Source organism: Porites lutea, chromosome 13 (genome assembly GCF_958299795.1).
Source record: "Porites lutea chromosome 13, jaPorLute2.1, whole genome shotgun sequence".
Taxonomy (NCBI): domain Eukaryota; kingdom Metazoa; phylum Cnidaria; class Anthozoa; order Scleractinia; family Poritidae; genus Porites; species Porites lutea.
In genome coordinates, this window is record NC_133213.1 from 18770988 (window position 1) to 18786449 (window position 15462).

The following is a 15462-nucleotide window of genomic DNA, read 5'->3' on the forward strand; positions in this document are numbered from 1 at the left end:
CTAGGAATTAGCAAAAAGGGGCAAAATCATTCAATTCATTCAGTTTATTGCTTAATTAACAAGGCTTTTGGCGTATTTCATCTTGTTCAGTGTCAATTTCAAGGTAAGCATAGACTAATGATAGCAACATAATAACCCTGAGCAAGGATTCTGACATCAACATTGGGATTTGAAAGAGTGATATCGATCTTTAGACGACTTAGAGAGATCAATTGATGGAGTGGATATTGCTCTATTTTTATACTCCCTCAATATTTTTGCCAAAAGCGTATCGGTTTTGTTGAGCTTGTTACAGCTATAAGAATAAACGCCTCCCTCTTTGAAACGTCTCCTATCCATTAACGCCCCCACTTGAACCCCTAATATATACACCTCAGATGCTTATTAGGTCATTAAATGACCTAAATTTTACAGTATGCTATAGTAATAATGCAAAAATAAATGATACCAAAAGACAAACAAAAAAAAATTTACAATCAAAGGGAACAATATTTTGCAATGTTTGGTTACCACTTTATAAGGAATTTCTCACTACACTAATGGCATGTAAAAAGAAGGAAAAATGCTGATGCTCATTTATATGGATGACCACAGTTTACAGCATGACAAGGAAAAAGGCATGAATCCAAAACATGTCTGAAAAATTAATGAACAAGCAGAACTGTAAAACATCATCATGTACATTGTTAATGTATTTTTTATTGCATGCTTCAGGTAATGGTCTCCTGTTCCATGGGGAGTAACCACCCACCTATGCCACACCCTTACCTGTCTGTCCATTTTACTCCCCAGACCAAGTTGACCATAGTCATTGAATCCCCAGCTGTAGACCTGCCCTGATTCCATCAGTATCATGTAATGCCAGTTACCACAGCACACCTAACAAGACACAATAGCACACTTAGCATACACGTATGGCTTTGTTTGATCTAAAGGCGTTTTCCATTTGTCAGAACTGGCCGGCAGGGACCATTGTCAGTTTAGTCAGTTAGCAAATGAAATCGGCTTTTTCCAAAGGACTTTGCTTAAAAACCATCTCCTTCGTGAATACTATGTAGGATTTGACTGATCTGGCTGGATAGTTTTGATTAAAAATGAAATTCTCATTACAACAGGAATGGTCTGCTGGTCAGTTCTGACAAATGGAAAGCACCCTAAGTTTGCCAGTGTACATAGGGAAACCTAACCACTGTGAACAGGTCAAGGTACAGTAGTGCTTCTGATAGGTTGAAGAAAATTTCCCTCAAAGCACAAACAATCAAAATTAGGCTCATCTCTGGTGTTACATAATTTATTACTCACGGCTGATGTAAAACAAAGAAAACAAAAAAAAACATCGTTATCAATGAACCTAACCCTGACAATGGTCCATAAAACAAAGAAAACAAATAAATTATATTACACTGGGGATGACTCCAGAATTAAGCAATACCCAAATCAGGGTTAGTAGTGATACGTCATCAGTATGGAATTTCTGCGGTCATTCCTCGGACATCTTTTCCTGGGGAGACAAGTGGCGGCGTTGCAAAATGTCGGCTGTTTTCTCAGGCTAGAGACATCTGGGAACAACGCAGTGGAGAAGCAGAACTTGAAACAAGGCTATGCCAAGTGTTCGGGTGACATGTCTGTGCACGCATTTTACTATGAGTCATAAAGGAGCTCTTGCGTGTCTTTCTGTGTGTGGCGGAGCACCAAGGGCAATAAAATTTGGTTATTTATGCATCCAAGAAATTTTGGTTCTGACAACATCACCCATCCATACATCCAGCCTTTCATGTTAGCAGATGTGAAATGTCACACTTACTAGCTTGGAGTCCAAGCTAGTATATAGATTTAGCCGGAGCTAAAAGTGAAGCTCCTGTTTGTACATTTTAAATTTACTTCAGGCGATGGATTTTAAACCATTGCAAAGAAATTCACAAATCTATACTTAGAACCATATGACTGAAAAATATAAACTTGAGCATGCAATCAATTAAAAGGTATTAACTGGGCAGCGGAAAACTTCAAAATGCCACACACGACTTTGAGAAGTTGGCACCTGAGCCCGCGATATGGTCATGTGATCAGCCGATACCCTTTTTTACAGCCGTCATTTAACCATAATAATTATGGATGTCTAATATCAAGTTGAACACAGGTTACAGGCTTCCACACTAGCTAGAAAGTTTGACATTTCACATTGGTTTCCCTATGGTGCAGATGGACGGATAGACGGTCTCATGATTACCTAAATTTCTTGAATCGATAGATTACCACATTTTCTTAGGTATGGGGCTCCATCTGCACGCATGCATTTTGTGCGCGTGTGGAGTTCCACTAAAATCTGTGTTTAACTTGATATTTGACAACTGTCAAAAAAGGTACAGTCGAGTCCCGATAACTTGCTAACTAACAAGTGTCACATTACTATATTGCAGGCTAAGGTGTACATTTCATTGAGGTGACATGTTTTTTTAAAATTCTCTGCTAACCAGTTACTGATCTTCAACAATCAATGATCCATTATTTTAGGAGGAATCCTGTTTGCTCCGTGCTTATGGAAAAGTTGAATTACTGCAGAAAGACAGTTTTTTTGGCCTTGGCCAATTGCAAGTCTACATATTAGAATTTTAAATAAGATACAATCAAAGTGACTTACATCCTTAATTTGTGAAGAGAAGGTACAGTTCATGTGCTCAGGAAGCAAACGGTGCGATAATGAGTTCGTGGGAAGAGTGGTCTGTGCAGAACGCTTGGAACGGTACTCAGGGCGCTAAAATACACAGAAGCTATCAAAACATTACACAAACATAAACTACAATTAACAACATAATTATGGGAAAGGATATTGCTACTTGTTAAAAATAAAATACACCTGTTAAATGTCAGGAAAAATCTCATGATCCTCAGCCTGCATCACCTCCATTAAAAAATCTGGGTAGTGGGGCAGGGCCATGCTATAACAATAGCGAGCTTAAGCAACGACAGCGGCGATGGGCAGGAGAACAGCAAAAAAGCAATAGGTTTATATTTGCCAAACAACAACTTTGCAAGTGCATCACGCTTTCTCGTACATTTCTTTGCCGTTGTTGCATGACTACAAAGTGAAACTGCCTAATTTCACATTTTGTCGAGGACAGGAACACAAGTTAACAACTTTCTTTTCTGGTCTTGAACTTTGATACAGGCCTTTAGAATTCAAGTCAAATAAAATTGCCAACATCTGAAGAATTAAAATAGATGGAATAAACGCGATAAAAGTTAGAGGCAGCACAAATTCACTTTTTAAGTGAGGTTTTTGCAGCCGTCACCATCATTGTTGCTTAAGCTCCCTAATAATTATTATGTCTGGCCGGTGGCCCCTGGCACCTTAGTTTTGCTCAAGGAAGACTAGAAAATTAATTATTAATTATTAATTGTGTTTCATAAAAATCATAACCTGGGCAACCTAGATTTCACTGGTTCAGAGCATTGGTCTCCCTACAACAATATTGCTTTTAAAGAAAAGCTTTCTTTTGGTGGTCGGGGGGGGTGGGGAGGGGGATGAGACTGTGGGAAAGACACAATTTTTGAAGGGACAGGGAGCATGGATTTTCTGATAGATATTAAAATAAAATTAAGTAAAAAACTGTACTCACCATATAAAATCGGAAAAAGTGTGGGCTTCTTCCCCAGTTAAAGATTTTCTGGTCTTCTGTCACAGCAATCTGAGAGCAATAATAATTATTCGCAAGTTAAGAAAAATATGCCAGGAAATTAAAGAACAGTCCAAAATAGTAAAGAAATAACATTAATCTCTTGACTATTATAATATACTTACAGTCTCAAATGATCCACAACTGATCAAATACACTTTCTCATCTTTCAAGCGTTTCACCAGTTGAGGGAGTGTTTGCTTGCTGTTTGTTCCTAACCCTAGCTGACCATACAGCCCTGAAAAGATCAAACAATATTGCCAAAATATTTGTTAAAGTGGTACATAAGATGAACAGAGCAAAGACAGAGCCATATAAAAACTTTGTTTGTTGTTACAATAAGCTGGCTTTAGGTGTGTATGGGTGACCTGGTTTGGGAAAGAATTATTTTTCCCTAAACTTCTGGAGATCATAATTTATCCCTGACATATAATAGTGTAAGATTTTTTGCCAGCGTTATTTGCCATGAGAAGTATTTTTTTCAGTGAAGGATATTTTTTCCCCAGCTATTTCTGAAATCACCCATACCACTCCCCACCCCCCCCCTCAAAAGTCAAATGGTTTCTGGGGGAATTAATGTACTACTTAGTTTTGGTTTTTAAGAGTGTGCATAAGCAGCACTTTCCATTTCTATTAACTTCTCTTTCCCCTTTACCAAGCTTATATTGTAGAAATTTTTACCTCCTCCAAATGTTAGCACTTGTCCCTGCAAGAGATTAACAAAATACATTTAAAATGTAACTATAATTGTTATCAATACCAATTAAAAATATTCTTTGGATTTGTTTTCACTCAAACATGTACACCCCCCACCCCAATACCACAGCTAATACAGAATCACTTAATTGAGCTGTAAGGGGTGGAGCACTGTGGGAGTACCGGTAACTTGACTTCACACTCATCATACGTGTTGGCAGTAAACTACCTTCGAGGTCACTCACTTATCAAAGTCTATAGACACCCCAGCAAGTCACACAAACACCCCTGGTACTGAATCAACCTGCGACTTGTGAAGTGAGGGAAGCATCGTGGGAGTCAATTGCTGCTAAGCAAGTGACTTCATACTCATCAAGTGCTGTCACTGTGTTGGCAGTAAACTTCCTTCAGTGCCACCCATTACTTACTGTCTATGGACACCCCAGTCAAATGGACACCCCTGATACTAGATAACCCACTTGTGATGTGAGTGCAGAACTGTGGGAGTAGCCTCTGCTGATGAGTGACGTCATACACATCCAGTGCTGTTGGATGTGTGGGCAGTGGTATATCTTCAGTGCCACCCTCTCCTCACTGTCTATCAACACCCGAGCCAGTCACACCAACTGCCCTGATACTAAATTACCCACCTGTGAAGTGAGTGCAGCACTGTGGGAGTAACCTGCTGCTAGGTGAGTGACTTCATACTCATCCAGTGCTGTCACATGTGTGGGCAGGAGACTATCTTCAATGCTACCCACTCCTAACTGTCCATGGACACCCCATCCCCAAGACCACACCCGATGGTCTGCGGACAGTGCCATAGAATGGTAATGGCCGCAAGTCACTGCTATGCATTTCTTGTCTGACAGTTCAGTGATGTAAACAGGGCGGGTCTGTTGCTGTGTATCTCCTTGGCCAAGCTAGAGACCATAACAAGTGAATTTTTAAAAATTAGTTCTGAAATATTTCAGGTGGATGCATTACTAAAAAGGCACATTGAACTATGGTGACCTTTCTGTGAAACCTTTTCCAGTTTTAATGTACTGAATACAAAACTTTAAGACAAACTAAAGCTATAATACACCAACAATATGAAAATAATAATCCAATTTTACTGGAAAAATTTTATACAAAATTAATGCTTAAGTGGACGCTTCTTAACTTTTCAAAGAAAACCCGGTCTAGTAAAAAATTTTGCTCAAACAGCTTACTTTAATTGACTGCAATTTCTTGTGTCAGCACTATGATATAGATTAATTTTTTTAATACTTCACAAGCAAATTTTCCACCAACAAACACACACATCCTCATTATTTTTTCTATGCCTTACAAATTAAGTAACAAACTTTTCTTGGTGTCACATACCTGGCCATATTCAGAAGAACCCCAAGAATAAACCTATTAAGTAAAAGAAATGTTCAGAATAATTTTTTTTTACAGAAGCCCAGGAGGGTCATTACTGACCTACACAGTGATTTTACCACCTCTGCATCCTGCATCCCTGATGCATAAAAATTGATCCCCAAGGACGCAAAATAATTCATGACATGCGTCCTGTAGGATGCAAAGATCGATCCAATGATCTGAAGATGATGTGTATTTGTAAAAATATCCGGCGTGATTGTGTAATGTCTGTGGCAATTATTGTTAATGGCTGCTGTTAAATGATGCATATTTCTTTTAAACTTTGTTGTGGTTTAAAATAGAAGGACTATATTTTAATTTCAGGATATTGTAATAGAGAGTTTTGGAGTCTGTCTTCAGATTAACTGTCTGGTTACATAAAGATGTGTAAGCATTTTCAATTTCAGACTTTTTTTAACTGGGACTCATGACTTTTCACAAGATGAGTCCCAGGACTCACCATAACAATTTGTAACAAAATCCCTACATGTATTTTATTTGTTTGCTTGTTTTTTCATTACTACTAATGCCTGTTTTCGGGGAAAAAATGATTCTAGATTAAGAAGAAGATTAAAATGCCTACCCCATCACGACACAGTGCCAGAGTGTGTTCCAACCCACACGCTACAGATAACACATTTATCCTGCAACAACCAAACATTGCTGGACTAAGGACCGTGCATTCGATTGATTGGATCCCGGAATAAGAATGTGCAAAAGTTTTGTTACAAATCTCTTGTACTATATGCTCCATGGACCTCTTAGAGGCTACATACATTGGAATATCTATTTCAAGCAGATTTCTATATAATAATGCAATGAATCCAAACCAAAATTAATGATTTGTAGAGTTTATTCCATTTATTCTTAATCCAGAATACGGTCAATCAAACATGCCTTAAGTAAAACAGAATTAGCCAGTACATACAGATTATCATAGGTCTTATGTCTAATTATCCAAATAATATCATGCATGTGTTTATTTCCCCTTTATACAGCAATTTTGTTACCTCTGCGTCCTGCATCCCTGATGCATAAAAATCCCCAAAGATGCAAATTTATTTATGGCATGCATCCCGTAGGATGCAAAGATTGATTGATTGATCAATCTCAACATGTGTATTTTCTAAATCAATAACCTGCCTGTTCGTGTAATTTCTGTGGCAGTTATGGAAATGGCTGTTGTTTAATGATACGTACTTCTTTTAGCCTCTTTTGTGCTTTAAAATAGAAGGACTATGTTTTAATTTAAGTATACTGTAATACAGAGTGTTGGAGTCTGTCCTCAGATTAACTGTCTGGTTACATAAAGGCCCAAGCATTTTCAATTTCAGAGTCTTTTTTTTTTAATTGGGACTCATTGGCACTGGACTGGGACTAATGATTTTTCACAAAACGAATCCCACGACTCACTATAGCTATTTGGAACAAAATCACTGTTTGTAGGCCCTGTAAATATTTCAATTTCAATTTCAATTTGACAAACGTCTGTCTCGAGAGACCAACCGTTAAATTGCCTAATGGATAGAACGAAGTGAAAAGAGAATAGATGACTTAGGTTAAGCTTTCAGCAACAACATTAATTTTAAACAACCTAAATAGCACCATGCAAAATAAAATATTTGGCATAAGAGGTTTTGCTTAAGGTAGCACCACAGGATATCATCATCAACAGATGCAAAATGTTAAAAATATGACAAATTGTCCCACAATAATTAATTCAGTCTAGAGGTGAGAGGCTTACTGTATGATACCTATGCATGTGAAGGATTTCTACTCTGAAAGGAATGGATTTTCCTTCTTCCTCTATCAGATCACCATGGCCCAACCTGTAAAATAATTCACATAACAGAATAGGATGGTACACAATAAAGGAATACATGATATGTAGTAATACAATAATAAAAAATAAATAAAAATAATTTATTATTTGTAAAGTGCAAAAATAACATTTAAATAAATTATTATGATCTAATACGCTCTAACAAAAAAATATACATAAAATTCCCTAAGAAACCCTAAGAATTTAGTATAGCTCTCAAAATATATACAGTTAGAAAAAGGCACTTGGGGAGGTGATTTCTCTTGTAGTTCCTAGCTTCTTCCTGCCCTCCAGGTTCCTTTTATAAAAATAAATATATCATCAACAAACAAAGAAAGAACAGAAAAGAATACAGTGCATGGGGCAAAAGTTAAGGAAGTGTGTTCCATTATGCATCAATACAACACCTAATCTAAGATAGGGAAAAAACCTTATTAAATAAAAGAGCAATAATTATTGATATAGTTATGGCTTTCCAGTTTAATTCTAGCTATGTTCATAAATATGGACATTATTTTATGTACCTTCCTTTCTGTGACCTCCCCCACGTGTACACATCCCCAGAGGAGCTTACAACAGCAGTGTGTTGCTGGCCACAGGACAACCTCACAGGCCTGCACAGGAACTCCACTGTGCTCTCTGGCTGTGAACAGCAAATTAAAGAGATCCAATTAATTTTATCAACTCTTTCCTCTCTCATTAAGGACATATTTACATAAATTTTGAACAAAATGGGAAAACTAAGCACGCAAGGTAAAAGTACAGCTCAGTAGCTATAGTCTTCTGACATTTGAATTGTCATGCCCAAGGATTTCAGTCACAGACTGATAAGTCAGAACCACCTTAGTACAACACAGCATGAAAGCTAATGGAAAGCACTGGCAGATCCAGACCTTCAGATAATGGGGGGGGGGAGGGTCATCCAGACCCTGAGATAAGAGGGGGCCCGGCCTCCCCCCCAAATTTTTTTTTGCCCTTTGGGCCTCATTTTGGTCTAAAAATAAGGAGAGGGGGTGGGGCGGCCCCTTGGGCCCCTCCCCAGGATCTGCTATTGGAAAGTACCTTTTCAAGGCACTGATAATTTTGTTTTTCAGTTTTGCAAGAAATGATGTTTGTTTATTTTACCCTCTTTTTTCCAAATCCATCTTCTGCAGTTTGATTTCCTCCACAAATACACTTAACAGCTGAAATTCTAGAAATGAAAGATAGAAGAATTAATTTTGTTAACATCTTTTGTTAGTTATTTTAGTAAAAATGTAGCTTATGCATGAATTTTTAAAGTATCTTGAAATTGGAAGGGAAAAATGTCTATTTTCAGATATTCATCTACCTACAACCACACATCTTAGATGCATTTTTTTAAAATATGCACAAATTATCCATTCATTTGGATGAACAATTAACTTCTTTTCTGCTCATAATTAAAAGGTAAGAGCTCAATTAAATCTTTTATGCAGTTGCTCAGCACTGAGATAAAATGAAGAACACCTTTGACTGTCTACGTGTTAAATACTTATGCACAGTGTACCCTGAGAAAACGGCTGACACTTAATTAACAATGCCACAACTGGTTTCCCTGCAAATTGCTGTCTGAGGAATGAGTGCAGGAATTCCACACTAATGACGTGTCCCTACCCAGATTTGGAAAGTGCTTCTGATTGCTTGAAAATTTGCTTTGCTTCGTTTATCAGGGACTCGCAGTTTTGTAGGTGTATGTGTGTGTGTCCAAGGGCTCACTACAGCTGGTGCTGGTTTCTACACATAGGTGAATCACTGCTTTGGGGATAATAACAATTATTGTTTTAAAAAAGAATAAACCAACGATAATTAAAAAAAAATTCAGACATGCCTTGTCACAGCATCCAACTTTTGATCTCTGATGTGGTTCAAGACCAAAAGAGAACAGAGAAACAGCTCAATTATATCTTGAAGTGATGGCTGTTTATTATCCTCCTGAGAAAAAGATTTAAAAAAGACTTTTAGCGTAAAGAGGGTGACATATTTGATCCCCAGTGGAGATAGGAACCGCATTGATAGATGGATGTGGGTAATAAACAGCGTGCAAAAAAAATCATGTCCAATAGCCCAGGGCAAGTGGATTTTGCAAAAGGGCTAGAATAGTGAATCCTGGCAAGTGAAGTGTTTGGGAAATTCAAATTACAAAAGAACTGTAATCAGTGCTGCTTATCAAACAATTTTTTGGGCTAGTTAGAAAGACTCTTGGGCTAGCAAATACTAGCAACAACTTGCCCAAATGGCAAGCTGTAAAACCAACTTTTTTTGTAACCTGAATAGATGATGGATTCTAGATAAAAAGGTGGTTGGGTAAAAAACATTTTGTAAGTCCATTTATTCATTGCTAGTATGAATAATATAGTAATAAAAATATAACATAACGAGAGAGAACTGACCTGCCCAAAGCTTACAACACTCTCAAGTGAAATCAAGGAAGTGATTGAACTACTTGAAGCTGTTCTAAGGAAAAAAAAGCACCAATAGCTGAATGCAAACTGTTATCAAGCATGAGTAATCATCTAGTATACTACACCATTGTCATTATCACTTTCATAATAATACAATTATGATAATAATTTATTTCCATTACTTTCGTCGTCGTCGTCGTCGTCGTCGTCGTCGTCGTCGTCGTCGTCATCGTCACCATCATCATCATCATCATCATCATCATCACTATGATTAATATCTGCATCACTAGCACTATCATAATCATCAACATCATCATCACAGTGCCCCAAGATCAACTTTGTTCAAAGTCAAATTTGGCGAACTAAAATTATAAAATGGTCGTCAGAAAAAAGGGACACTTTGTGCAACACTACATGAACCTTTGAAAGAATCAAAATGGCTGCCCAACTATCACAATTGAATTTAGAGGTGCACGCGACATCTCAAGGCTTAATAACCTGAGTTTAACCATGATGAAATTAGGCAAATAATCAAGAAAACAGAGCATAAATAATATTTCATACAAATTTCTATTTCACTTTAACTTAAAAAGACCATAATCACTAACAGAAAAACATATCTCACAAAATCTTGAGAAGTTTCTTGGGAATAGCTTGGCATGTGATTGCCGATGACAGGTCACCAAATTGGCGAATTTTACAACAATTTTAGCCACCCAATTTTTTTTTACTCACCATGGCAACCAAAATGGTCACAGCTTGGACCACTGCATCATCATCATCATCATCATCATCATTATTGCTATGGTCACCATTATCATTATCACTACTGTTACCACAACCACTCTCAAAATAACGTCAACGTTGGTCTATTTCTTTTCCCTTCAAGCTTGTAACTGGTAAAAAATCAGGAGCAAAATTATCCTGAGAAAGTTGTCATTTACCTTTGCCTGGGTGGCCTGACTTTACTTGCCAGAGACCTGAATGACGGGCGCGATGGATCCAAAACCCGAGCAATGTGTACCAGACTTTCTTCATTAAGTGATGTCAGACGAGATAGAAGAAACTTCATGTGGCTAAGAATGGTCTCAGGCTGCAAAATAAAGCAATGATGAAACATTACATCATGACCTCCACAAAGCTTGAAAAAAACTTGAAATTCTAACTTGCTCCTACGCAGCTCTCAAATCTTCCTTCCCCCAGGCAAGTCTTTAAAAACAATTAAGTTGGCAGACAACTTGCCTGCACCCTTGCCCAAGTGGAAATGAAATGTTACTTGCCCGACAGGAAATTTTTACTTGGATGACTGGACAGCACTTTTTTCCAGCCCTGCTCCAACAGGCAATTCTCATCAATTTATAGAAATAATGGGAAAAAAATCAATATTTAAATCAAAAGTCTTCCTCACCTTAGTCAACAAAAATGTGACAGCTTCTTGAGGGTCCATACACTGAATAAAGGCACCTTTATTGAAATTACATATTATTAACTCATTAAAAATTTAAGAAGAGGAAAACAAAGGAAAGAAAGTAGTAATTGAGCTTAAATTTTCTTGGCCAAAATCTATCAATAAGAGGATTAAGGTGAATTTTTTTTAAATCAAAATTAACACAGTAGATGAAATGTTCTGGAATGTCTTAAGCCCTAATTTGGGCATGCACCTGTATTATAGACAAACTAAATGACAGAAAAAAAGCTAGTAAAAAGCTAGCTTCCTCTTGCGCTTACCATTAGCACTTTTGCTGATAATTTCAGTAAATCCTCGAGATGCCAGCTTGTTCTGCAGCTCAATGGGAAGGTGGAACTGTCCCTTCTGTGCAAGAAGGTCCAGAGTTTTTGGCATTAAGCCTCTTGCCTGTCCATCCAAGGTATTGAATATTATTTAGGAATAAGAGAAGAGAATAAAATGGCAGCACACACATGTGGTTTTGCACTGGTTTTCAGTGCATATTTCTAGAATTCTGTACAACAATATTACAATTTACAGCTAATGTAAACTGATGCCTATAAGCCCCCACCCCTCCATTTATAAGCCCATCAACATGTACACTCATTTCCTGGCCCGGAAACAAAAAAATACATCTGATTAAAAGTGCCTCGGGATATAAACCTCCCTTTAGTTCCAAATTATTCTTAAGCCCCACTCTGAAAACAAAATCAATTTATTACGACATTTGAAGCTTTTTAATTAAAAACCAGTAAATTCAAAACATATTTTGATCACCTCTGCTGCTATATTGTAGCTTCTTTCAAGGCACTTTTTTTTATCCCAGTTATAAGCCCCCTTGGATATAAGCCCCTCCATTAATGAGCCCTCAAGAGGTCCCTTACAAAGATGTACAAGTCCCAGGCTGATACAATGAAAAATATATACCATGTGTAAATACATACCTTGGCCACATCAAACATGAAGTTCTTCAGACCAAATGCTGATAGCTGCTCCAAAGCAGTGGACTCATCATAGTCAAAATTGTCATTCAGGAACTGACTAAAGATTATAAAGAAAATCAAAAAATAATAATGATAGTACGGGTGCATCCCATTTGGGTGCTGACATGTACCATTTACACAAATGATGGATATCTCAAGAGGAGGGGAGCATTGGGGGATTGTCAACACCACAAGGCCACAGAAAAAAATAAGGAATACCACATCACCGCAAAAAAGTTTACAAAACACCGACACCACAATTTGATTTTCATCTTCTGATTTAATGATCTAAAAAGTTTCTTGAAAAAGGGAAAACGTCCACACGTGATGTAAATAGGTTTTGACAGCTACTCAAGGGTAAGTTGGTCAAATGTGTCAAAAAATAAACCACAACATCACAAAGGGTCCGCAAGTAACTTTTTTTCACCAAACACTGCAGGTTTAAAATAAAAAAGACATCACACACTGTATGATTTGGGATCACCACAAGACCACAAGATCGGATTTTATTCACAGCAATATCGCACAGTAAAAAAATTAGCAACACCACAACACCGCAAATCCCCATGTCCCCCTCCTTGTGCATAAATGTAAAACTATAAAATTTGATGTGGTGGAAGAAATACCTACTTCAGGGTAGGTAAATCAGCTTAAAAATGGCATTGTCTCAAATCGCAGTCCATATTCTTTGAAAATTCCCAAACAGAATGTTGCAAATCATTTGATTTTCCATCCATTTTATCTGGTTTTCCCATGTAAATGGTAAAAACCCTTGGAAAATCCAAACTTCCAAAACCGTCAATATTTGTGGAATATAAAAATTCTTCTTCTTTAGAAGAAGCATTTGACTTTTGCTGGAGCTTGTTCACAGAAAAACTTTACCATAATCAGCCAGGAGAAACATAAAATCAAACAAATTTACATTTGGTAACCCATAACTACCATATTAATTACATAAACATTAATTTAGGTCATCAGTATGGAATTTCTGTTGGTGAGGCACAGAAACAAAAAATCCCTAGCAACAAGAAGCAAGGAGATACGACTTTTTTTGCAGGCTATTACCTGAATGCCTCTGACAGAATTGCATGCTGAATTACATCCCCAGTGCTTTGAAGTACCTGTCAAAAATTAGATTTTGAGGTGAAATAAATATAATCCTCTTAGCCGTCAGACAAAATAATGACATTTAAATGTTTGGATTTATCACTAACTTTAATCCCTTATTGAAAACGTTTACACCTCGGAAATTAAGTATAGGATTTTTGGGGGTTGATTTTTGGACCAGAATTTTATGGGATTTTTTGCAAGCCCTAGGGATTTCTTTGGCTTTGACTCTCCCCTGCCTTGGAACATATCCTAGCACTTGATGAACCATACGATATCACACCGATCACTACCCTTCAAAACCTTTTTATTTAATACACAGTTTAAATCGAGGTTTTGCTGTACGCAACCCTTTCGTTCAAAATATGCCATAATCATAGTTATCGATCGCAAGAACCATCCACTCTTTCTCCTCAACTGCTACCTGTATGCCTACCAAACATATCGCACGCACTCTCCTAAGCTCCAATTACTCCTAGTTTATTATTATTTCTAGTAAATGTTTTTTTTTTATTTTACTATTACCATTAATTTTATTACTACTAGTATAAAGTATAATTTTTGGTGTCTAGAGGCCAAGTAAACTATAATGTTATCCTTTTGGCCCCTACACTAGTTCTTGTGCTTGGGTGTACACTTGTATCGAGGTCTTGTTAGCAAAGTGAAATAAGGACTCTTGTACTTTCATTGCCAGTTAAAACAAGACTGAACAGCACTTTAACTGACCTGTTGTATGAAGCAGAATAGAGTCAGGTTGGACAAGTGTTTTCTCTCAGCAGTATGTACATCACTGTGCTTACTCAGTGCCTTGAAAAATGATAAGATTGAAGAGAGAACAACTTAGTGATGTATGAAGCAGTGATCCAACTCATGATCAGTCCTTAGATTAATAATAGAAAAACTAACAATAATAATAATAATAATAATAATAATAATAATTTATTACAATAATTAATGGTTTATTCAAATCTATTGAAGTAATTCACTGATCAGAATTTATGAGTTATATTACAATGGGAAGAAAAAGATAGATTAGATATATTCTATATTACATTATAAATAAATCTATATACATTGATAAAAGTACTTAAAAGTTGAAAAAGTCCTCAGTGTGTTTAGTTCTGCAGGTGGTAAGATTCTTATAACAATCACATAGCTGATCAATCTGATTTATTCCTTAAGGTGTATCTAGACAGCCATTCTCCGCACATGTCAGTGGAAGATAATGAAGAGGATGGTTTAGGTTCTTCATTTTGCAATACATTGTGTACATAACTGTTTTCTTCTACAGGCATTGGTCTCCACCCATGCTAGCTTACAGGGTGTAAGAGCATCAGAGTAGTTAACAGCCCAGATAACCTGATTACAAAAGTACCAAGTACCTGTCTGAGGTATGTAAGAATATCAGCAACTCTTCCATACTTAGCAAACTGAGAAACTCTTCTCTCAAATGAGCACTGTATAAACAAAAAATAGGACAACAAATCAAGTCAGCAGTTACTGAATCAGTCACAAGTCTCTCAATTGCTTTTCAATTTACAACATGCATAGTTTAACTTTAACTTTTGAGTCTGTGGATGAATTCCAATCCTAATGTGTGACCATTTAAATGAAAGCTACTGAGCAATACATTCCTTTGGTACGTTTATTATACTGTACAAGGTGGTTTAAGCTTTTGAGGCTGTGGATGAAATTCTAATGTACGACCATTCGAATGAAATTTAAATTAAAGAGCAGTAATTTACTTCCAGACAATGATGCTGCCAAAAAATTTTTAAAGGAAAGTTGTTTCATGTTTTTTATAACAATAATGCTTTTCAGTTGATTGAATTATTAATCATTTAAATCAATATTTATCCAGGAGCATCCAATTTAGGAGAGCTAGTTTCAATGGAGCCCT

At 36.8% G+C, this 15462-nt stretch overlaps 1 protein-coding gene across 1 annotated transcript in view; it reads right to left on the reverse strand.

Moving 5' to 3' along the window:
• The window catches only part of LOC140922906 (uncharacterized), a 34773-nt gene that overhangs the window by 8085 nt on the left and 11226 nt on the right, over positions 1-15462 (reverse strand). Inside the window, exons 14-33 of the mRNA XM_073372952.1 lie at positions 14945-15019; positions 14289-14369; positions 13521-13576; positions 12417-12513; positions 11754-11880; positions 11434-11489; positions 10970-11118; positions 10014-10077; positions 9452-9555; positions 8728-8794; positions 8127-8245; positions 7535-7609; positions 6364-6424; positions 5742-5774; positions 5024-5296; positions 4359-4383; positions 3803-3915; positions 3621-3689; positions 2642-2755; positions 769-879 (exon numbers count right to left, since the gene is read on the reverse strand). Coding sequence (XP_073229053.1) covers positions 769-879; positions 2642-2755; positions 3621-3689; positions 3803-3915; positions 4359-4383; positions 5024-5296; positions 5742-5774; positions 6364-6424; positions 7535-7609; positions 8127-8245; positions 8728-8794; positions 9452-9555; positions 10014-10077; positions 10970-11118; positions 11434-11489; positions 11754-11880; positions 12417-12513; positions 13521-13576; positions 14289-14369; positions 14945-15019 — 1869 coding nt within the window. The remainder of the gene's footprint in view (positions 1-768; positions 880-2641; positions 2756-3620; positions 3690-3802; positions 3916-4358; positions 4384-5023; positions 5297-5741; positions 5775-6363; positions 6425-7534; positions 7610-8126; positions 8246-8727; positions 8795-9451; positions 9556-10013; positions 10078-10969; positions 11119-11433; positions 11490-11753; positions 11881-12416; positions 12514-13520; positions 13577-14288; positions 14370-14944; positions 15020-15462) is intronic.